Below are 24,438 nucleotides of genomic sequence, written 5' to 3'. Positions count from 1 at the left end.
CAATTGAAACCCAGTAAGACGTTGATAATCACCGAGTTATATCAATATTTGTAGCAGGACGCTTTCAGGGTTCTGGCAGATAATTAAAAGGAGGTGAGCTTGTGGCTTCTAAGCACGTCATCTTAGAGGCAGAGTGGCGTGTGTTTTCTAGTTTATCTGTCCTTTATGGGGATGTGAGTTTTTTTTTTTTGAGATGAGTGAAGATCCTTGTACAATTCCTGAAGGACTCCGGTAAACAGCTCTTTTCATCTCTCGAGAAATGCGTGTTCAAGGAATCGCTACAGATGGCACGGTATAATTATATCAGGCCATCACAAAAAATATTAATATTACACAGGGAAAAAAAATGCTTACAGATGTGATAGAATGCAGACTGCTAACAGGAGGGAAAGCTGAGTGGATTTTAATCTTTGTCGTAGATGGGGCCTATTGAGTTTCTGGCCGTGTCCTTGAGGACATCCTGAAGCTCCACTGCAGGATAACTTCTGTGCCACAAATCTTCTCATTTCGACTATATGAGCAAAGTTAATTCATTTCTGCTCTACTTCAGTCTCATTCTCCATTCTTATAATGCGCTGTGCCTTCCAATTCAAGATGACCTAGAAATCTCATTTTAGGACACGGTGGCGTGTTAACAAATGTAACCACACACTGCTGGTTTTTTACACTGAGTGGTTTCGAAGTCTGAAAGTACAGTCGTTCTTTAAATGTCCTTAGCCTTGCTTCCCCCAGCATACTCCCAAGGTGAAACGGCTGTGCAGCTGACACTGGGCTGCACATCCAAGAACTTGGAGATTTAAGACTTTGGGGAAGCTTGGGGGTGGGGGTGGGGCTATGGACATAAAGAAGAATTTTTACTAGAAATCTAAAATCCTTGCTGATTCCCCTGGGGTACCAAGTGCATGTAGCAATTGATCACATTCAGATCCATGCAGTGGTTGGAAGATAAAAGCACTTTTTATGTGCTGGCTGTCAGCTCCACCCCAGGCTAAAGTCCAATTTATGGGCATTCCTATGGGGAATAGCACTGTAGCCACCACATCTGCTTCATTCTCAATGAGAATTGGATATTGTGTGTTGTGTGTGCTCCAGACCATTGCTGTCATTCTGCAAGGACTGAGTTGGAGAGAGACTACAGTTAGAACTAGCTGGTGGCCTCTGGAGTAATGCAGAGCACAGACCCGCCTAGCTGATATTCATGCTGAGGTGATTTTTAGTGAAAGCGGGTAAAGGTCCACTTTAAAGATCAGTCTATTCTATACCAATATTTCTACTACAGTAGGGTTCAACCACTTATTGACTTTTTATAACTTTCAGAGAGCCCAGGGGATTTCCCTAACTTATTTTCTGGCACTGCTTCTGCATGCTGTGAAATCTATCTTCTCTTGATGCATAAAGAATAGTCTCGGGGCTCCTGTTGTAGTTTACACACCGTAATATAACTTATATACTTTAAAGGGGTAGGAATCCTCCAGGTCACAGCACCTAGGTGATCCTTGATGCTCAAGTTTTGAGAACTCCTTTTTGGAGTCATCATCAGATATTAAGGCTCATAACCACCACCTGAGCATTCGCTACAACTGACTGTGTTGAGTGCAGCCACAATGGAAGCCAGAGTGGCCCTTGTATTTAGAGGTCTATGGACTTAGAAGGTGCACATCTGCACATGGCTATTTAACCAAGTGCTGTAAAGAGCCATAGGAAGTTGCTTTTTAGATACATAAAAGTGCTCCTGACAAAACAGCCAAATGTAGCTGTGCACTGATTTTAGAGTTTCAAGGACCTAATAGCAACAGGTAGGAGGTCCACTGTGTCTTACATTTGGGCTGTGATGACCTCAGTTTGGGTGGTGCTTATAAGCATGTTTAAATCTACCCATAGTACCCCCAAACCAGTACCAGTCTTTTTAATCCCTGCTTTAATAGAATATTTAGTGGCACCTCATATACAAAATACCTTTTATCTCTCCTGACTCAAAGAATCCCAAAGGGGACAGACTTTACTGGTATGACCATGGCTATGTTTATACAGTATGTTGGCATAGTTGAGGAAATATTCAGCCATGTAAATAGACACTCCTGATTTCAAAGTGTTGAATCCTTTGCATTCACAATGACCTATACTGAAAATGCAATGACCTATGATTTTAAATATAGCATGCTGTTGCACATGGGATCAAGGCGAATAGAGCTTTCCTTGCTGAAAATGGAAAATAACTTTTTTATGAGCACCAAAATTTGTCAAGAGCCTGATAGAAGTATCTTTGCTTCAGGAAAGCTTTGATCTGCAAATTGATGAGGTCATGCATCTACATGTCACCATCATCCATCAAAACCAAATTAAAGGTGAAAAGATTTTCAGTTTAGTCATCTTCAATTTGTCTTGGACATTGAGTCTTATGAAATTTAGAGAACAAAGTCTTTGTTAATGCATGTTGTGGCAGCATATTTCACAAAGACAAAGAGTTGACTGCACTGATCTACAATGGTACATTTATCTCATCGAAGTCCAACAGGTTGAGTCACTTTCTTGAGTTCCTCCAGGAGTTGACATATCCAGAATCTGATTTCTGAATACATTGTCAAATATTTAAGCCGTCTGTATTCTTTGTTGCTTCTTTAAAACAACTTTGACCATTTTTAAAGGAACCAGGTTTTGGTTAGAGTAATGCAGATTGTTTGACATTTTTGAGCACACTTTAAAGAGGCTAGACATGAGTAAGACTCACAAGGTGCCCTTGTTTTGATGCTAGAAGTATAAGGCTTAAGTTATTATCTGGATACTCACATTCATCATAGAACTACGTAATTATATCTGAAGAGAGTGGAACATAACCAGGATATACACATTTGTCTATTTGTTATGAGAATGTGGTTTCTATTTTACTGTGCAAAACTCCTTCAGAAACTGCTGGCATTGATGCCATAGTTCCATGGTTGTCTTTATGGCCGTCACTTCCCTAAATATGCACAGTCAATTTGGATGGCCACTTGTGTTTAGGTCTTTGTAGAAGGTCACAAAAGGTGGGCTTCAGTCAATTCCCATTTTGGTTTACCCATTTCCCCTCAGGGAGCTTGACTTGATGGTGTCCACAGGTGACCCACTGACATTAGATTAGGCTTTTTAGTGTACAGACATGCTGATAATGATTAGTTTTCATTGACAAAACTGATCTCTTCAAATAAGCACACACTTGGGGCCATTCTGGTCTTGAAAGTGGTTAGTGCTCAAAAAGGACCTATACATTTGAAGCCATGCTACAAAATTGTGTAGGACAAAGACCAATCACCAGTATTGACTGAAGGTTCCCTGCAGCTGATCTTTTCCCTGGGACCTACTTATCATGCCTCATTTGGAATTTTGTCTCTGTGTATAGGAGGCTGTCTTGGAATAGGAGTAGGGCTTTGCTTCCTGATGTCCAACCTCCCTCCCTCTCTGAGGACTAGTAGGGGACTGATCATGAAGCAGCAGGAGATCTATGACAGATCTACAAAGCCGAAGCAGGGAGATATTGCTACTGCAGGTCGTCAGGTACAGCTTTGTGTCCAACAAGAAGAACAGTAAGCAGCACAGTAGTGACATCTCCAGAGCTCACTCCAAATCTGGTAACACTAACAGTCTTGAGAGGCAGGCAAGCATGGGATCTACCTTTAGATGATCTCACACAGCAGATATGCAGCTATGAGGCTACAGGAATAGGAGTGCCTTGGCATAGTCACATGTTAGCGTACGCAATTTTAGAGAAGGATTTCAAGGCAAAAGGAAAATATGAATGGATACTGCTTAGTCACAATTAATCTTTGTCTATGTTGCCTATAAGATAGCAAACCTTTATTTTATGAGTATAGGTCCAGTTTAACACAAAACCTCTTACTACTTGCTAGTTACAGACTTTTGCTAGCGGCTATTATACAACATAAACCGCCAGCAGCCTTTGCTTCTGTTTCTGCCAATCATTTCTATAGTACTTTCCATACTAACCTCATACTTTTAATTCTTCACTCACTAATTTTGTGCCCGGTTTTAATTTACAGAGTCGCACATAAATTTGTCCTGCTCCCTGTATTCTTTAAATTAATTACAAATATAAAGAATTTCCTTTTTTCTCCTGAGCTGATATGTTTATATGTTCTTTGGAAAATATATCGCAGTAGAGGATGCGGGAAAAATCCTCCAGGGTCTTGTAAGCTCCTACAGTAGATCACAGGCCGAGCAGATAATGCTCTTTTAATGAGCGTTGCTTGTCAGGGTATCATTTCACCACAGTGCTGTGTAAAATCAGCTTTTCATGAGTTTGAGAAGCAGAACTTAGAATGAAACGTTTCACTGTTCTCTCCAAAAGCAGCGTTTTTTTATGCCCGGGGGGGAAAAAAGCAACATTATTTTCCAATTAAAATATTGTTACCATTGACATAATAGAATCAGATGTGTTTACCTGTCCGGGAACAGCGGATTTTGATTATGGCAATACTGGGAAAATCAAATAAAAAGTGTTTGTCTAGAAAGTTAAAGACTAATCAAAAAGAACCCTTTCTGGGGGAGGAACTGGCAAGTCTGTTAGTTTCTGGAGGGTTTGCGTTGCAAGGCACTTGTTATGAATTAGATATGGTTGTGGCGATATGTCTATGGGTTGTACAGTGTATCTTAAATTTAAAAAAATTAATTTAAATTTAAAAATAATAAAAAACATTTTGTATAGATTAGGGAAGGATTAAAACCGTCTTTTTTTGTGATTGGGAAGATTTCCCTTAATGTCCTGTCCAGTAGACACAACGGGAAGTCTGTATGAAGTGTGAGAAATTCTCTTAGACAGTTGTCACTGCGACAAGGGTCCTCTTTTAGGGCCTGTTCACATGAGTTTCAGGTCCTGATCAGGTCCGGATCAGGTGCGGATCAGCAGACATGCTGCTATGTGTTTTGCTGCGTTTTTTATGCGTTTTGCGTTTCCTGACCATTTCCTGACCGTACAAAATGTGACATGCAGTATTTTTCTGTCGTAACCTGAACGGACTGCGCACGTGAAAACTGTTGCCCATAAAACACATAGGGATACATTGGGATGCATTTTTAGTGCAGGAGCATACGGATCAGGTCAGCACACATAACGGACGTCGTGTGAACAGGCCCTCAATGATTTCCCCTCCATTCCTGTTCTTGGAACAACTAAAAATTTTGGATTTTCTCTAACTTTCAGTCCCGGTGACATTGGTCACTTGGACAAATAAAGTGGGTGAATATCCATAGCGGGAACACAGCAATAAAAACCTGACAGGTTTGCTTATTCTTCCCTACTCTATCCAAAGCTTTTTTTTTTTAAATGTCATCTTTAAAATGGTCTGGCGTTCTGATATCGTACACTAACCCAATATAAAGATTTCCCATTAATATTTTGATTCACTGTACAAAAAAATACTAACAGGGTTTTTCACTCAGCTGTCGAAGGCAACTGTTTTCTATTGGCTGGCATCTGCTAGAGACTTCTAGCAGGTCCCGGCCAATGAATAACAACGGGGTGGAGCTGTCTGTGACGTCACGGCCGGCTCCACCCAGTTGTTATTGTTTAATGACAGATCAGCGTCCCCAGGTCATTTGGGGACACTGATCTGTCATTACAGCTGGGTGGAGCCAGCCATAAGATCACAGATGGCTCCTTTGTGAATAACCCCCTAGAAGTTAAAATAACAATTGCACCTATTTTATGAACATCCTATAAAAACATCTATAAAATCCTATAATCCTATAAAAACGTTCTGCAAATAGGCAAATGTTACCTATAAAAACATCATATTTACATAATGTACCAAATGTTATTGTGCTTAGAATTTGCAAATGGCCTCCCTTCTTTAAAGTCTAGTTTATGTTTTATAGTTCAGAGGAGAATAGGTAAGAGTAGGGAAAGTTAGGCCTAATAGTGGCTAAAAATATTAACCAGCCACAGTGGACTGATTTATTCAAAGGAATCTTTGCCATATTGGTAAAGTCAATATTGTTTTACTTAACAATCTCCCTCTAACCCCTTTCCCACCTGCAGTGATGCCCCATGCTGGGGATATGTTATTAAACACCCTCCTTTGAGCATTACCAGCCAACACTTTGTGCAGCTGCGTGCTGTGAATGTTAGCTGCCCCTGACAGCTCCAGTCCCCACTGACAATGGCTAACCGATTCTGTTAGTGAGTCACCTATGACATAGTGATCACATGCAGACCAGAGGCTTTCTTGACAAAATAAGCCTTAAGCCTGCAGATGTTACTGCAGCCTGAAGGTGACAGTGGTAATCTGTTTAACACTGTAATTGTCAGATACAATTACAATATTTTAAAAAAAGAGAACTATCATAATCTTTATAAAGGCAAGACAACTAAGCTGTAGTCTCACTGATAAAAGATACATGGTAATAACATATAATACAAATAAATGTCAGCACTTAAGATGGTAACTATTTCTTCTACAGTGACCTAAAACGGACAAGAAAAAAATTCTGATACCAGCACAGTCCAAATAAAAAGAACAGATGCAAATCCAGATTCAGGTCCATGTTAGCATAGTAAGGTTGCCTCCCTAATTTTTCAATGGGACCTACATGAGGCAGCACCAACGTGTGACATGCCTGTAGTCCCGTAGTTAACCTGTGACATCACATATTGACATTTGTTCCCCACCCAGCCCTGGAAAGCCTGGATGATAGGGGCCCCTGGCAGGAGTCACATTGTCAATAGAGCAGTGGCACTTATAGAACTGATGCAGCTTAAAGTTATATAGAAGTTTTCCTGGCAGGAGTCACATTGTCAATAGAGCAGTGGCACTTGTAGAACGGATGCAGCCTATAGTCATATAGGATATAGGAGTTTTCCTGGCAGGAGTCACATGGTCAGTAGGGCAGTGGCACTTGTAGAACTGATACAGCCTATAGTCATATAGGACTTTTCCTGGCAGGAGTCACATGGTCAGTAGGGCAGTGGCACTTGTAGAACTGATACAGCCTATAGTCATATAGGACTTTTCCTGGCAGGAGTCACATGGTCAGTAGAGCAGTGGCACTTGTAGAACGGATGCAGTCTATAGTTATATGGGACTTTTCCTGGCAGGAGTCACATGGCCAATAGGGCAGTGGCACTTGTAGAACTGATACAGCCTATAGTCATATAGGACTTTTCCTGGCAGGAGTCACATGGTCAGTAGAGCAGTGGCACTTGTAGAACGGATGCAGTCTATAGTTATATGGGACTTTTCCTGGCAGGAGTCACATGGTCAGTAGAGCAGTGGCACTTGTAGAACGGATGCAGCCTACAGTTATATAGGAGTTTTCCTGGCAGGAGTCACATGTTCAATAGAACAGTGGCACCTATGGAATTGATGCAGCCTACAGCCACATAGGAATTTTCGCCCCCTGCCCTTGGAGCTCAAGAAGAAAGAGGAGATGCGGCAATCATGTCCATAAATCAAACAAAGAAAAGAAAGACATTTTAGAGGGTTTTTTTGAGTCAATTTTTAATGCATTATGTCTAAGGAAGCTGTAATGACTGTAAATATGCCATTATTGAGTCAAAGGCTGACGATAAATACTGGAATAATGACTTAAATATGGGCTTGCTAAAATTACATTGTACTTTCCTTTAAAGACTGAAATTATGTTTCAGAGTCTGTCTTAAAATACATTCTTTTTTTTTTTGTGCCATTTTATTGACATTTCTAGATGTGACATCTTCTTCGCTTATTACAATTCAAGCTTGAAATATATGAGAGAGAGAGAGAAGGATTACTCTAAAGATTTTTTCCTGTTTATTGTGTTTTTGAACGCCGTAAATCATTTTTTCCCCCAACCTGATCTGCTGAATTTGTGTTCTCCCAAGAACTGGCATAGAATAAGTAGCCGCATTAGGCCTTAATGTGTATTATTGAGTTATTTTGATTAGTGGTACAATTCACTAGAAAGTGCAGTGATTTGTGAGGCTTCCTTACAATGTAGATGGGGAAGACATGAAAAATGTTCTAAAACAACATCTTGGAATTTCTCTGGGCTGATTTAAAGGGATGGTGGGCTAGGAGAAATATAGAGGCTGCCATTGCTGCTTTCTTTTCCTAAAAATACTAGCCAATGACGGGGGAAGGTGTGGGGATGGGGTGTCTTATGGCTATAATGCTGCTGAGTTTGCAAAGGAGTAGCACATATCAGAGCCTCATAGTTATTTACAGTCCTCGTGAATTGGAATGTGTAGTCCCTAGCAGCTGAAATATTTATCGTAGCCCACCATCTTAAATCACTGGGCCTAAAAAAAAAGAAAACAACCCAAAAATGGAAAAATAATTACATTGAAGGAGTAGTGATGGGCTGCATTTTCGAATCGAACATAGGTTCGACTCGAACATAGCCTGTTCTAGCGTTTGCTGAACGCCGAACATTGCGGGATGTTTGCGGTCTGTTCGACCGCGGGAACATCCCACAATGCACTGCGCCCTCCAAAGCTGTAATTGGCTATCAGGGCTCAGTACACATTTAGAGCCATGATTGGGCAAAGTCATGATGACTCTGCCCAATCATGTCTCACAGCTAAGAGAGAGAGAGTTATAGCAGATAGAGATACATCTAGAGAAATAGATAGATAGATAGATAGATAGATAGATAGATAGATAGATAGATAGATAGATAGACATACACTTTTTATGGCCAATAAATTGCATATAAGTCTTCAAAATGGGGACATTTCATTTTCTGAGTTCTAGCCCCCATAGACTTACATTGAGTTCTAAGTTCGAATTAGAACTTTTTCCATGTTCAAAAGTTCGAATTAGAACCGAACACGGGGGTGTTCGGTTCATCCCTAGTCAGGAGCTGAAAGACAGCACGTGTTTACAGTATGAGGTCAGGCAGGTAAAAGGGTAGCAATTGTTAGACCATAGGGGTCTCAGCCTAAGTGTTGTCCTTAGGCTAGTAAGTGAAAAAATGAATAAGGGGGCGGTCTATAAAATGTTTCATAAGTACTTGTACACAATTCTAATAATGAAATAAGATTTTTTACAAATTCTTTCATAGGCCCAATCTAGACCAGCCTAGCCTATCACACAATAATAGTGTTTAAAGGAGAACTATGGGGTTAAGTCTTTTCCCCATAGTTCTCCGTAGGGTAACGGGAGGACACAAACTAGCGTCCTCCCGTTACCCTAGGCTCAGTATACCACCAGCTGTAGCTCGTGGTATACTGAGACGCCGCAGTATAACGCGAGCTACTGCTCGCGGTATACTGAGACGCCGCAGCTGAAGCGGATCCCGACAATTGTGCCGGGATCCGTACCAGCTGCGTGACTGACAGCTGGCTCTGCCTATCTAGAGGCAGAGCCAGCTGTACCCGCCCCCTCCCCCATCCGATCCACCAGTCAGCGCTGGCAGATCGGAGCGGGGAGGGGGGAATACAGCCCCTCCCCTGTCACGGCAGAGAGCCGTGACATGATCGAGAGGTGAGTGAACTCCGGTATGTGTTCGCTCACCTCCTGATCTACTGAGCCGACCTGTGACAGTCTCATTGTCACAGGTCGGCTAGAACTATGAGGTGAGTGAAAAGCACTCACCTCATAGTTCTCCTTTAATGCTCCTATAAAGTTCCTGATATCCTGACACAAGTACCTCCCCCACATCCTGCAATGCATGCTGGAAGTTGCAGACCACCACAGACGTTTTGCAAAGATTTAAAAGTGGGCACCTTAACACCCTGTGTTTGCACCCGTGGACTTTTATTGAAAGTAGTATTACACCCTTTTCTCAATAATTAATCCAGATCAAACAAATATGTATTGCCCAGCAAAGTATTTCTTCAAATTTGTGCCCAAACACTTACAGTTATCATGTTTTCTAAAAGCTCCAACTCTCTGTTTGGCTTCCCTGAACTTCCTGTCCAGTACCTGATCATAAAAGACAGCAGAGCCTTGGAGAAGGAAAGAAGGATTAGCCGAAAGCAGGAGGGAGTGTCTTGCCTTGCCATATTATGTTTGTGTGTTTGTGGAGACACACACAGCTTTCTAGCACACACAAGGGTGGCTTCTTAGGACCCTACAAGGCAAAGAAGCTACCCTAAAATTGGACATCAGGGCCAGTGCTCAGAGGACTCAGTTGATTCTGTATGAAACTACAACTGTTAAACATCAAGGAGTGACGTCCATTGTAAGTGATTTCATCAGCATTTGAAAAAACTTAAAAGCCTTTTGACTTTAATATCACTTTACACTTTTCATTGGGTGACAGAGTTGCTTTAAAGACACACAGACAAGTATGCGGAGCCTGTTGTGCCCTCGGTGTCATTTTGTCAGGATTCAGGCAATGAAGAGCAGCACAAGTGTGATAAGCCATCTTCTCCTGTAATAATGTGCTTCTGGTATAGTACACAGAGGTGAGGTCTTCCCGCTGATACAGCTCTCCTCACTTACATTGTGTAAACTCGATGCGCACATATTCCTCTCCATACATATTTCATCTGATTGTCTGAAACACCCCGCTGACTCAGATGAAAAATATGAAATGCCTTCGACATAGTTTACAGACGCTGCCTACATACAAATGCCACGAGTCAGTGTGCTATGTGCCAGTCCTGCAGTCCCAGCAGATGAGAGCCGTCACCCAGAGGTCTAGCAAGATTGTATTTTAATGTTTTATTACTGTTATCCTCAAATTGATAGCCTTGGCCTTCGCAACACTTGTGTATATGTTGTATGAGTATGAAAACATTGAATATTTCATAATGTAGCAGACTTGACGTTGTTACATGCATGGATGATTTCATCCTTTAGTGCAACATTTGTTCTGGGCTGATTCTGTTAGACTACCGACTTCAGAAGTCCCCTCAAAAAGCGATGCTAGGTCTGCAGACCTAAGAGGCAGACCTAAGAGACTTGACCTCGCCTACCGATCCACCTGTTTGATGAAAAAAAAAACACTGCAATAGTAAAGTGGGGCATATTTTATGTGGTTCCAATAAAGGAATATCAACTATTTGAGAGTCAAGAAAAGATTGTAACATACAGGGGAAAGTTTACAGAACAATGATAGAAGAAAGTAACATTTTACAGCTCACGGATTCAACAAATCACCATCCAAGCATTTTATAAGACCTGTGGCTAGACCCTCAACATCTCACAATTAGAAAGTGTCAAGGAGTTTCCCTCAGAGTTGGGGGATCTTCAGTGTCCCTGGACCCCATAAAATCGTTGATCGTACGCCACAGAGAAGAGACTGAAAGAGAGAGAGTAGTGAGAAGATATTATTATTATTATTATTATACAGGATTTATATAGTGCCAACAGTCTGCGAAGTGCTTTACAATATAAGGAAGACATTACAATTACAATACAATTCAAGACAATATGGTGAGGAGGGCCCTGCCCCTGAGGGCTTACAATCTAACGGGAGGGGGAAGTGATACGTGAGAAGGTAGCTGTGTGGGGATGAATTGTTTTAGAGATTAATATTTTAGTGGTTAGGTTGGATAAGCTTCCCTGAAGAGATGAGTCTTAAGGGAACGCCTAAAGGTAGACAGAGTAGGATATAGGCGGACAGGTGGAGGTAATGAGTTCCACAGAACAGGGGAGATGCTGGTGAAGTCCTGGAGGCGAGCATGGGAGGAGTTGACAAGGGAGCTAGAGAGCAAGAGGTCTTGGGAGGATCGGAGGGGACGTTTAGGGTGATACTTGGAGATAAGGTTTGAGATATAGACGGGGGCACAGTAGTGGATGGCTTTGTAAGTGGTTGTTAATATTTTGAATTTTATCCTTTGGGCTATTGGAAGCCAGTGCAGGGATTGACAGAGGGGGGTTGCAGACACTGAGCGGTTGGTAATGTGTATGAGTCTGGCAGCAGCATTTATGATAGATTGAAGAGGGGATAGCCTGTGTAGAGGTAGGCCAATGAGGAGGGAGTTACAGTAGTCGAGACAAGAGATAACATGGGAGTGGATAAGCAGCTTTGTGGTTTCATTGGTGAGGAAGGAGCGTATTTTAGAGATGTTACGAAGGTGAAGGTGGCAGGATTTGGATAGTGATTGGATGTGGTGAAGAAAGGTGAGGTTTGTGACGTGTCAAGAATGACACCCAGCACCCTGGCATGGGGGGAGGGTTGTATGATTGTATCGTTAATCATAATTGAAAAGTTGGGGGAGGGTGTGCAGGGGGGTGTGAATACCATAAGCTCAGTTTTTGATAGATTGAGCTTTAGGAAATGTTGTGACATCCAGACGGATATATCAGTTAGTAAATTAGTGATGTGTAAGGAGACTGAAGCAGTGAGTTGTGGAGTGGAGAGATATATTTGAGTGTCGTCAGCATAGAGGTGATACTGGAAGCCATGTGAGGAGATCAGCTGACCAAGAGAGGAGGTGTAGATAGAGAAGAGAAGGGGTCCAAGGACAGAGCCTTGGGGGACCCCAACAGACAGGGGAAGAGGAGAGGAAGATGTAGATTTGTAGGTTACACTAAATGACCGCCTAGATAGGTAGGAGGAGAACCATGAGAGAGCAGAGTCTTGTAGGCCAAGCGAGTGGAGTTTTCTGAGGAGCAGAGGGTGGTCAACAGTGTCAAAAGCAGCAGAAAGGTCTAATAGCAAGAGTACGGAGTAGTGGCCGTTGTTTTTAGCTTTTAGTAAGTCCTTAGTGATTTTTAGGAGGGCAGTTTCAGTGTTGGGGGCGAAAGCCGGACTGTAGGGGATCGAGAAGGTTGTTATAGCTTTGGTCGCTGCTCAGGCGATTGTAGACGAGGCGTTCAAGGAGTTTGGAGGTGAAGGGGAGTAAGGAAATAGGTCTGAGATTACTGAGGTTGGTGGGGTCCAGTTAAGGTTTTTTGGGTATTGGGGTGACCAGTGCATGTTTTAGAGGGGAAGGGAAGATGCCAGTGAAAGATTACAAATGTGAGTAAGAGAGTGTAGGATAGAGCAAGAGGGTGATCAGACTAGCGGTGAGGGCACAGGGTCCAGGGGGCAAGTGGTGAGGTGGGTGTCGGAGAGAAGCTTTGCAACCTCCTCTGTGGAGACAGGGTCAAAAGAGGAAATTAACAGGTGTGACGGAGGGTCCGGTACATACACAGGGAGAGGTGACTGGACAGTGGGCATTTCATCTCGGATTCCATCTATTTTGTTTTTGAAATGAATCGCAATGTCCTGGGCAGTGAGTGAGTTAGTGGGAGGTGGCGGTGGGGGACGAAGTAGAGAGTTTAAAGTAGAGAAGAGTTGATGAGGTCTGGATGAGAGTGTATTAATGAGAGTGACAAAATAAGTCTGTTTGGAAGCACGGAGGGAGGAGTTATATTTTAGGAGGGTAGCTTTGTACAGGGTAAAGTTTTACGCCACACTCGCTCCAGAGTGCGGCTATGTCTCTTGAGATTTCTAGTTTCTTTGGTTTGCCATCATTAAAGCTGGGTGGTATGCATATCTTATTCTGATGATGAAAAAGATTTGAATTATGACTGGGACCAGAATTGGTTCTCAACTAAGTCATGTTACCTAAATGTAGCTGCTCTTTAAAAAATTTCAAAGTACTCTCACACCGGTACTTAAATACAGCTAGAATTGCAAAATTTGTGCCAGGTTATCAATCCACCTGTTTTAGAGGTTGCGCTGACCAAGGGGATTAATTACATATCTGGTGGACATGACCTTTTGCTTGCACCTTTTGGGGTGCAATATATTGGATCCTCTCGAACTGGCTGGATTACACTATGGCACCTAACTCATCCCATGCACTCCTCAACAAATGTCGCCGGACATCACTAAATCCCAATTTAAACTGCAAATTATAATCCTAACAGCTGCAAAGCAAACCGTGGCTAAGGCCTGGAGAACTCCTAGACTTAAAGTGACACTAAACTCAGGAGTTAAATCTTAAAAAAGCATTCAGGTACTTTAACTATTAACGAAACTGTATCTTAATTGTGTATCACTTGACTGAAGATCCTCAAATCATCTCCGAATTGGTGCTGATACTGTCCTTCCTTCTGGAGGTTTGCAACGTTTGTTCCCCATGGTCCCTATGTGCGTTGTAATGTAGCTTGCTTCCATAGAAGACTATAACTTCAATACAAATTAGCTAACTAAGAGGTTGTAGTGTATTATGGGAGCGAGCTTGGAGCGGTGGCTACTTTACAGCACACGCAGGGACCATGGAGAACAAAAGTAGCCCCCCTCCAGAAGGAAGGACAGTGTCAGCACCAATTCAGAGATGATTTGAGGATCTACAGCCGAGTGATACACAAATAAGATACATATTTGTTAATATTTAAAGTACTTGAAATGCATTTTTGAGATTTACCTCCTGAGTTTAGTATCACTTTAATGTGATCAATGCCAAGAATAGGGTTACCCAGGCTATGATTCACAAAAAGATCAGAGCTACCATTGTGAACAGGATTGCTAAATACTCCAAAGTTTGGCAGCCATGGATAAATATTTGCCTCAGGGTTTTGACCACTGTACAGTTACGCAGTACTGGATATGTAATTTTATATTTGATGTATTTATTATCTAATGTAACCATCTCATTCAAGCTGTACATATATTGTTTTTGAGCTTTTGCTAAAACTAATAAAAAATGATTGAACAAAAAGAAAATTTGAAACAGCTGCCTATCTGTGTGGATCTATATTTTAGGCTGTGCTTTCTGATGAAGATATTATGAGTAAAATATCTTCTCTTTTAAAGCCACACCATGCTACACATACTAATGGTTGTTCTCTAGACGGACATACGAAAACATCTACATTGTCTTGAACTTTGAAATAACCTCTGTAACATCGGCGTATAACAAAATTAAAAATTAAACTACCAAAGAAACCAACAGCGGGATTTTCTTTTTTTATGGCTGTGCTAATCTCATTCTCTGAGTTCTTCCAAATGAAAACATCCGTTGTTTATGCTGCGCTATCTCCCTCCTCCCGTATTCGGCAATCCTGTCTCTAAAACAAGCCATTAACCTTGCAGAACCTCATTTCCCTGCTAGCTGTTTGGGTTCAGTCGCGGAGACATTGCTTTGCCGAACGCCCCTCATGATGCCTGCGCCATATGTCTCCTCAGCTGACACAGATCCCAATATTCCAGCTACAATTTATGGCGGACACTGTCTAGAGCTTGGATCTGTAGCTGCATCATCACCACCAACCCCTCCCCCCCTCGAAGTTTGCGGAAACTTTTTCTGTCTCCACCGTTGCGGTAATTGGCACAAGGACAGTGTGGGGGGACATTTTTCTGCCTACCTATTCATGTGTAGGATTTTGATTCCATTTAAAATGAATGTTGTAAACCCCGGGTCGCCAAACTAATAGAATTTCTACACTTACCTGCTGATCTGCAGCCTCTGGTGCTAGATTGGGTGTCAGCCGGCAGTCAACTTGAAGATTGAAGCAATACTTTTAAACTGTGAGAATGAAAAACATCCCTTCACTGCAGTCACAGGAAGGTACAGAATGTATTTGCAGTGTCTGGTAGAGAAACTCTACTGTATATTCGGAAGGATGGAACTTCTTTCTGAAGTTTAGAGCTATCGGGGATGGCAGGGGAATATGTGTCAATGGGCCCATCAGGCCAGGAGTAGGGTTCCTGCTTGTGTTCGTCTGTTCGTCCCACACTGCGCAGATGCGGTTCTGAAAAGCTGGAACTGAACATCCGTGATGTTCCAGTGCAAAAATAAACACGGGTTCATTTATTTTTACAGGTATTTATATAGAACTGACAATTTGCACAGCATTTTACATAATCTGCATTCACCTCAGTCCCTGCCCTCAAGGAGCTTACAATCTAAGGTCCCTTTCTCACATACATACAGGGACAATTTAGACAGGAGGCAATTTACCTTCCAGAATGACTTTGGAGTGTGGGAGGAAGCCAGAGGGAACCCAAGTGAGCACAGGGAGAACATACAAACCACTTGCAGATAGTGTCCTGACTGGGATTTGAACTGGGAACCTCCAGTGCCGCAAGGAAGAAGTGCTAATCATTAAACCACCTTGCCGCATATTTATAAAAGTTCCTATATTCATCAGCGTCATCTAGGGGCCCTAGTGCCATGCGAACAACATCAAGCAGAACTTTTATAAAGTAACCCCTAAGGCTCTGTTCACACCTGCGCAAAACACAAAAACCCATACATTTTAATGTACCATGTTCACACCTAGGCGTCATATGCGCGGCACAAAAGCGTGAATGGCAAAAAAAAAGTACAAGTGCAATATTCTGGGCGACTTCTGCGCTTTCCAGCTATAGTAGTATCCGCAAATGTGCCAAAACTGTGCATAGGTTAAAATGTATGAAAGCCTTAAAGTCACACAGCGTCCATAATTATATGTGCGGAGCGGTACTTATACGCATATTACTGTACTGCCTCCCTTTAATTTATAAAGTGCTGCACAAACTGCACTATAAAAATCCTGTATCATAGTAATATAAAAATATAAAGTCAGCAGGGGTCTATCTACACTGTTAAATTATAAACCAGTACAGGGCTGGTTTATAATTCCACAATGTATTTTCACCAGAATTCCATAAAAAGCCCTCACAGCTGTGGAGGATATGTAGTAATTAAAAATAAAAAAAAACATTAAAACATGGCATGGGGTTCCCTTATTATTCCTGCTAGATCTAGTATGTTGCCCATATGGGCAGGAAAGGCAGTGTAGTGAGCGAGCGCACCCATCCCCACCTCCTTACTTTACCAACCAAACCAGTCCACATGCCTTTCAACATAGGCAACCATTCAGGCTTTACAAAGCACCCTTCTCTCAATGTTGAGAGCCAAGAACCTCTTCCCCACTTCCATGTGCCCCAAAAAGCACATGGAAGGAGGCAGTAATAGTAAAATGGGGGTATTTATAGTGGAATCTGAAAGACCCTTTGTATTAAGGGTGTCACCAAATAGAAATCCCTTCCCCGGGGAATGAGTAGAGGAGTATATTTGTACCCTTCACCCATTCCCACATAAAGTGGGACAACACCAGCAAATAAAAAATCCTTAAATAAAATAAAACCCAAACACTTACTGGCTCTTCAAATAAATGTTATTAATAAACCCAGAAGTAACCCAGGGTCAATAACAGCATCCAGCAAGGTAATCCATGTTAGTAGCCATGTCCTGTGGCTACTGACATGGATTAAGAACTGTGGAAGAGCAGCCACAGCAAACACCACTCACATTACAAAACCAGACTTGCACTACAATTGCATCCAAGGCAGCAGGCAAACATGTGCGCCGCAGCCCATAGCAACTCAATCCAGAAATAGCTGCACTCCAAGGGATGAAAATCTTTATTTATGAAGCAAATAAATACTGTTTTTTCCTCCCCATGTGTGCTCAACCTCTAACGTGTTTCATCATTCCGGCTTACTCACAGAGGCTTACTCATCATCTTTATGAGTAAACCAAAATGGGGAAATGAGTTGAGAACACATGGGGAGGAACAAACAGTAAGTATTTGCTCCATGAATAATTTTTTTAAATCTTTAGTGAAGACCCTTGGACTTCGGCTATATCTAGATTGAATGGAAGAGCAGTGTTATCACCCTAGGAGAGGAAGTGTGTTAGGACTACAGAATACTTCCCCTTATCCTATTCTCTTTAACATAGGAGAATTGCAGAAGATGTGATAGCTGCGCTGGACCCAAATACATGTGTTTGATCGCTGGATTAAACCAGGTACCCCTAAGGCCCCGTTCACATTGAGCGATTTATCGCGCGGTAATTCCCGCGATATCGCGCCTATTTACCGCGCGATATCACTCTTCAATGCTTTGCAATGGGGCAAAGGGTCCTTCTGTCGCGGGTCGCGTGTCGCTACAGCAGGACCCTTTTTGGAGCGGATTTTGCTGCGATTCAATGGTTTTTGATGCAAGCATTTGCGCGATATCGCGCAACATGCAAATCGCACGACAAACGCGTGATTTGCGAATCGCCAAGTGTGAATGGGGCCTAAGGGTGGGAGAGATGAAGAGGTGAAGCAGGCAGGGCTGTGGAGCTCAGGGAATTTCTGGCAGATCAACTGTTACATGTAATGTTTGAAAAGAAACAAAATGGGGTAATGTGCATGTATCGCAGAAATGTACTGAATATGTTTGTTTTCTTAATGTTGCCTGACATACCCGTTAATAAATATATGGTCCAACAACACCATGGTATAAGCTGGAATCTCCCTTTATTAGGTGTGGCTAGGTCTATGAGATTTCTTTGAAATGTACTTGCTTAGTTATCCTCTCCCTTCATTCTCTTTCTTCACATTATTACATTCTGAATAATAGATACATTGTAAATATCCTAACTCCTAACATACTCTCTTTGCCTTGCAGAGTTCAGTCTGGATCGTACCTCAGTACCGGCTGGTTCACTATGATCCTCGCCATGGACGCATGTGAAGGAATCCACGTTTATGGAATGATTAATGACACATATTGCACGTAAGAATTATTGGCATTGGCAACTGCACACCTAGATTTACAGAAGGTGTTAAGTGAAAGATGTTCTAAAGTCTGCAATAGTCCAAACACAGTGGCTCAGTAGTTAGCATGTCTGCCTTGCAGCCCTGTGATTCTTGATTCGAGTCATGGTTAAGACGTTGGCTTCTGTCTGAGTTGGCCCTAGAATATGTGTAAAAATCTGCTATGCACATGTGTTATCTCGTTCTGCATACTGGTCCCAAGCCTGTGTAACTGGGAGGGTTAAAGCAAGACCCTAATTTGTAAGAAAAGTATGTGAATAGAAGCTTTCAAGTGTATCAAACATGGCGCCCTGGTCCATAGAATTGCTAAGAGTTGGGAACGACCATATGAATATCACACACACAATATAAACCAAGTTTACCTTATTTATTTAAATAATTTTATGAATTTTATAATTCCTTTCCAGAGTTCCTCTACTGGTGTTCCTAAGGTGTAAAAATTATATTGCATTAGCTCAGAGATGTGGCTTGTTATCAGAAGGCACGTGTGACATTAGGAGAGATTAGAAGACCCTCTCTCACTATTTGTTCTGTTGATCGTTATCACTGAAAGTAAAAGAAAATCCAAAATTCTGGGTTGTCACCAGATCAGGAATAGATGGCAAATCTTCCACTAGTTCTAGTGACCTTGCTGACCACCAGGATTCACTTTGGAGGGATTTATTCTGACTTCCTTTTGTGGCTATTGGACAGGAAGTGAAGAAAAATCTTCCCAATGGGGGACAAATGGTAAAAAAAAAACTGTCAGGGGTTTTTACTCCCATTACTCTATTCTAAACTAAAGAAATGTTTTGACTTCAGTTTTATTTTAATGAGCTTAAAGTTGTTATGGATGGAGCCTGCTATGTATACTCCACAAGCAGAGGGAGAAGGCACAACTCCGTAACTACTGTAAAAAAGATGATAAAAAAGCATTATTCAGAATATACTTTACCCTACTATAAACACAATTTAACAATTAAAAACATTTGACGTTCCCCATTATTAATCTCAATTCTTTCCTTTTCAGAACAAATGGCTTCCGGAAGGTTCCCTATCACTATTACGAACCAGGAAGATACGAATGTGATGAGTATATCCTCCACGAGAACGCTCCATATGGCGGCCACCGCTTCATCACGGAGAAGCGAGTCTTTGCCAAGTGGTCGAAGCTGCATAATATAACCTTCTCCCACCCGGACTGGACATTACCTTGAAATAAATCACTCAGAAACTTTCAGAACCTCAAAACCTTCCATAATAATACCCAACAGGACTCCTATGAAATGACATTCGGTATTCTGAAAGCACTTTAAGAGGCAAGGTTTTGGCTTTAAGTGACAACCTCGCTTTCTGGCAAGTCGTTGGGAGCAAACCTTCCAGCAGGAAGGGCAAGAGGATATTACAGGGCTTAATATTATGGTAATGGTATTGTTGGGAACACTCTTCTACCACTTGGGGCATCACCAGGTTCCCTAATAGAGGATCAAGGGGAGGAGGCCCAATGGCCCAGTCCAGCCTCTTGAGCCTGGATAGTGGCTTCTCCCTATATCCCGCACCCACCACTACCCAGTTTCTTCCAGTATTTATTACTCATATACAGCCTACAAGACTGCCAACAATATTTCAAGTGAAATGCAAAACCCAGCTTATTTCTGATGCAATTTACAGCTGCTTTTTACTGTTACTGCAGCCACTTTGGTCAACTTAGTTTTTTCCACTGTGATTTTAGAGACTGCCTTGACAGCATATGTATAGTTCTTCCTGAATATAAACTCCCCTAGTGAAAAAAAAAATAGTCCTCTGCCCAGCTGATGCATACAAGAGTAGCTTGTGAGGTCTAAAAACGCCTTTCCTTTAACGCAAACCATACCGGGAAAGAGCAGTAACTGGTAGCTTATCAGAAAAACAGAATGAAAGAGGGAGGAGGCCAGTAGTTGTTGTTGCTTGTCCAAAGTTAGCCAAGGGTGTTTGACATGATAGAACATTGGGGATGCGAATTAAGCTGTCAGGGGACAGAAAAAGAAAGGGAAAAAAAAAAGGCTGCGGTTGCACAATTGCTTGATTTACCTGCATTGAAAGAGCTATGGTGTGATTGAACACTTATTCTTCATAGTGCACCTGTGAGGTTCCTTTAAGGTAGACAGGTTAACAATACTACCAAAGCGTAGTCACCTTGTCTGGAAGTACCTTTGATATTGTTTTTTATCATTGCAGTGCCCCAAGTAGCCCCTTTGCCCAGACACATAGGGACTGATTTAAAAATGTTAAATAAATTAGCTAATATTTAGGTATTTTGACATTGTCATTGAGTGGAGACCGCCCCTGCAGAGTGCCTCAGGAGCCAATAGAGGCTTTCACATTGGCCTGTTATGCTTTGGGGGCTGGGTTAGCCCCAAGAGGAGCAGGGCTTAGCTAATACTCAGGTAGAAGCCCAGTATATAGTATCAGGCTGATTTATAAATGTTCCGCCCTGCATATAGCTGGACAAATGCTGTTTGCTTCGAACTAGTGCTCCTAGATTGCACTGAGAGCATAGCAAGTTCCTGTGCTTCTCAGTGCCATCTAAAGGGCGTTTGCCCAGTTGTATGCAGGGCTGAACATTTATAAATCAGCCCCATACTATACAGGGCTTCTACCTGAGTATTAGCTAAGCCTTACTCCACTTGAAACTACCCCTGACCCCAAAGCATTACAGGCCAATGTGAAAGCCTTCATTGGCTCCTGAGGCACTCTGCAGGGGCGGGCTTAATTCAAAGCCAGAAGCCAAGACCCTGTGTATAATATAGGACTGTAATCCAAAGGTACGCTGGAAGTATTATCAATTCGTACCACAATATTCCATAAGAGGTTCATTTTACAATCAAACTCTTCTCACAAACTTGATGCAAGACCAGGGAATCAAGTCAACTTTGTAAATACTATTTTACTATTTTGTATACAAAATGTACTCCTCTGTTCGAAGCTTGTGTGAAGTATCCAGCAACACTCTCCCTCCTGTCAGCCCACCTAAATTACTCCAACACAACAGCTTGCATAGCTGTCGTTCTCGCCGTAAGCCTGATTAAAGTTTGCAGCTGGCATGTGGGCATCTTAAAAGAAACATCTATACAAGGTAATGATTTACACTTGTGGAACGGAAAATGTATTTCTATAACGAATGCATAGGTGGCCTTGATGCTGTGGACCTGATATAAAATGCAAGATGGGAGCAGTAATGGGGACCCCTTTGGCCTGGTCAATGGACTTCATACGTGTGCCAAGCCTCTCATGATCACCGTTGTGATGAGCAATTGATACTGTGAAGGAATACTTGACACAATTATGCTTTAAATAACGTTCCTCTTTGTAGACAAATAACTGAAGTCGCTTTTTTGGATCGCTGTTCTGGGTTTTTTTTTACGATGCATGAGAAAAATGATACCATGAGTATTTTTATACTTATCTATTTTTTTAGTTGGTAGCGAGTGGCTCATTTTATACATATCTACTTCAGACACGCAATACCTCTCCGTGTACGGCACATAGTGCTTCATCCGTGTGTAACACACACCCGTATTTGTGTATGTATTATCATGTATGCAGATACTTGTAGACCAGAAGCGTTCCAATGGACAGTCCTGACTAAAGAGAACCTGCACTGTGTTTTAAAATTTGAACAATAAAAGTCTTGTGGAAAAGCAGACACCACGAGATGCCCACTGTTAATATGAAAAGCCTTCTGTGCACCTGTGCAACAAGGTGATTGAGTTTCACCTTGTTACTGAGGCCTGATCTTCTCCAGCTTCTAACTGCCATTCCTCTATCCAATAACACTGGCTCGGGGACCAGTAGGGACATTCTTGCTGATCTATTGGCCCACCATTACAAAAAGCTAACATGGTACTTAGCATGGTACTTAACATGGTACTTACCAGGTACTTATAGCAGCCACACTTAAAGATGAACTCCAGGCAGAATAAACATTTACCCTTGCAGTGAGGCTACCCCACACTGTAAGGGTTAAGTACTCGTTTGGTCTAGGGTGTAACATAAAAAAGATATATACTCACCCAATCCTTGGTCCCGTGACAGTGACTGCTCACCTTCCCGTCCACTCTGGCCGTGGAATGTCTCTCAGCATAATCACATCCATTGCAAGTGAATGGAGTTGATGACAACATGGATCCTTAGACCGCCAGAGCCCAGGGAAGAAGAGGCTGTGGTGACCAGCCTAGCAGCCAAATGGGACAGAGAATCGGCTGAGTATATCTTTTTTATCAAAGACCCTAGACCAGTGGTTCTCAACCTGTGTAACCTCAGGACCCACATTTGTCCTCAGTCATTAAGTCGTGACCCAAATTGCACTGCAATGAAACGCACGGCAGTGTGGGCTGCTATGCTGTGACGGAGCTTCATCCATATGTGCATTGCTTGTACAGTTTCCATGCGTGCCTGTAGAGGTGCCGAGAGCCAGAATGTGATGCCACTCCAGTCCAGGCACCTCTACAGGGCACGAAAGGAAGCTATAAGCAATGCACGTATGGATGGATCTCCCTCGCCACCGTACTCCCAGCCCACCCCACCTCAAGTCGACACTCGGCACCGGGCAGCATATTTTGAATGGCTGCTTGGTGTAAGAATGGACGGTGCTACGCTAGGGGGGAGGCTGAGGAGCCTCTCACCTAGAAAAGTGGAAGGCATGTGGCGACCCACTGAACACGGGTCGCGACCCACTTTTGGGTCACGACCCACTAGTTGAGAACCAAGGCCCTAGACCAAAATGAGAACTTAACCCTTACAATGCAGGGGCAGCCCCACAGCAAGGGTTTATTCTTCCTGGAGCTCTTCTTTAAACACATTTTCTTTTAGGGTCAGGGGACATTTCAGTAGAGTGTCCAACGTATTTTGGGGGTCCAAAAACAACCCCCAATAGAATAAAGTTGTATCTGAACGTTTTAATCATTGTGGCGCTTTAGTTTATATATTTACTGTGTTCACTGTTGAGACAAGGATACTCTGGACAACCTTTGGCTTGTGGAAGCTTCCTAACTATTAGCTAGATCACACAGATTCAGATCACACAACTACTATTGGTTGAGAAACAACAAGTGAATAACCACACGCGTCCAACGCATTCTTTCTACTTCCTAATATAAAACAGTTTGTGACCTCATTCCATGTACTTTCTTTAACTGGTTTAAAAAAAATGAGTTTTAGAGGGTGGGATGAGCCACAGAAACCACCAGTTAGACCTGCCAGGTCTACACTTCCCAATTCTGCATGCCATTGTAAAGGGGGCGGGGCTTCTCACCGTTCACTTGGGTCAGCTGTTGCATTTCCTGCGCTGCCTAAGGAAGCGCAAAGCCTTGGAACGCTTCTGGTGTTGGGTTTAGTGAAAATTAATAATGATGTAACACTTTTTTTAACAGCTGAATTCAATTGTCTTTAATGTGTTTTTAAGGGCTGTCCATGTACCTAAGTATTTCAGTTATGGGGAGATGCTAGAGGGTTTTTTATGTCTTGGCTCTATGGGCTCATGCACACAGGTGCAATCTAAATTCTGGCTTTTTTCAGAGCTGGTATGTGCAGCTGCCCATAAACATGACCTGCTATGGAGCCATAGCAAGGGGAAGAGTAGCAGCAGAAATCTCATTGCCAGACCCCTTTCCATATAAGAACCCAGAGAGTAATTCAAGTTGCCACACCTACCCAGAACTGAAATATAATTTTTGTGATGGACTGACCCTTCAAACCATTGTAATTACTGTACATTGTGCATTTGTAACGCACATCGGTCATTCGGTGTTTGTGTACCAATGATGTACCATTCCAGTTTTGCATTGGTTGTTGCCGTGTTGGGCTGAATATCTTACTGTTTTTTTGTATTTACCTTTAGAACTTTACAGAAGTTACTGTTCACTTTTACAAATCCTTCGGGACAATTAATGAATCATGTTTGTATTTTGATTACTTAAAAAAAAGAACAAATAAAAATCTTTTTTTAATACATGTCTGCTTATAAAGACCA

General features: G+C 42.2%; 1 protein-coding gene across 1 annotated transcript in view; it reads left to right on the top strand.

Annotated features, from left to right (window-relative positions):
- ST6GALNAC3 (ST6 N-acetylgalactosaminide alpha-2,6-sialyltransferase 3) overlaps positions 1-19,701 on the top strand; it is a 219,508-nt gene extending 199,807 nt beyond the window's left edge. Inside the window, exons 4-5 of the mRNA XM_018570848.1 lie at positions 18,301-18,408; positions 19,459-19,701. Coding sequence (XP_018426350.1) covers positions 18,301-18,408; positions 19,459-19,645 — 295 coding nt within the window. The 3' untranslated portion in view covers positions 19,646-19,701. The remainder of the gene's footprint in view (positions 1-18,300; positions 18,409-19,458) is intronic.
- The last annotated feature ends 4,737 nt before the right edge of the window (positions 19,702-24,438 follow it).

This window comes from Nanorana parkeri, unplaced genomic scaffold (genome assembly GCF_000935625.1).
Source record: "Nanorana parkeri isolate BGI_ZX_2015 unplaced genomic scaffold, ASM93562v1 scaffold1610, whole genome shotgun sequence".
Lineage (NCBI taxonomy): Eukaryota > Metazoa > Chordata > Amphibia > Anura > Dicroglossidae > Nanorana > Nanorana parkeri.
This window is presented reverse-complemented; position numbering and strand designations above follow the sequence as displayed.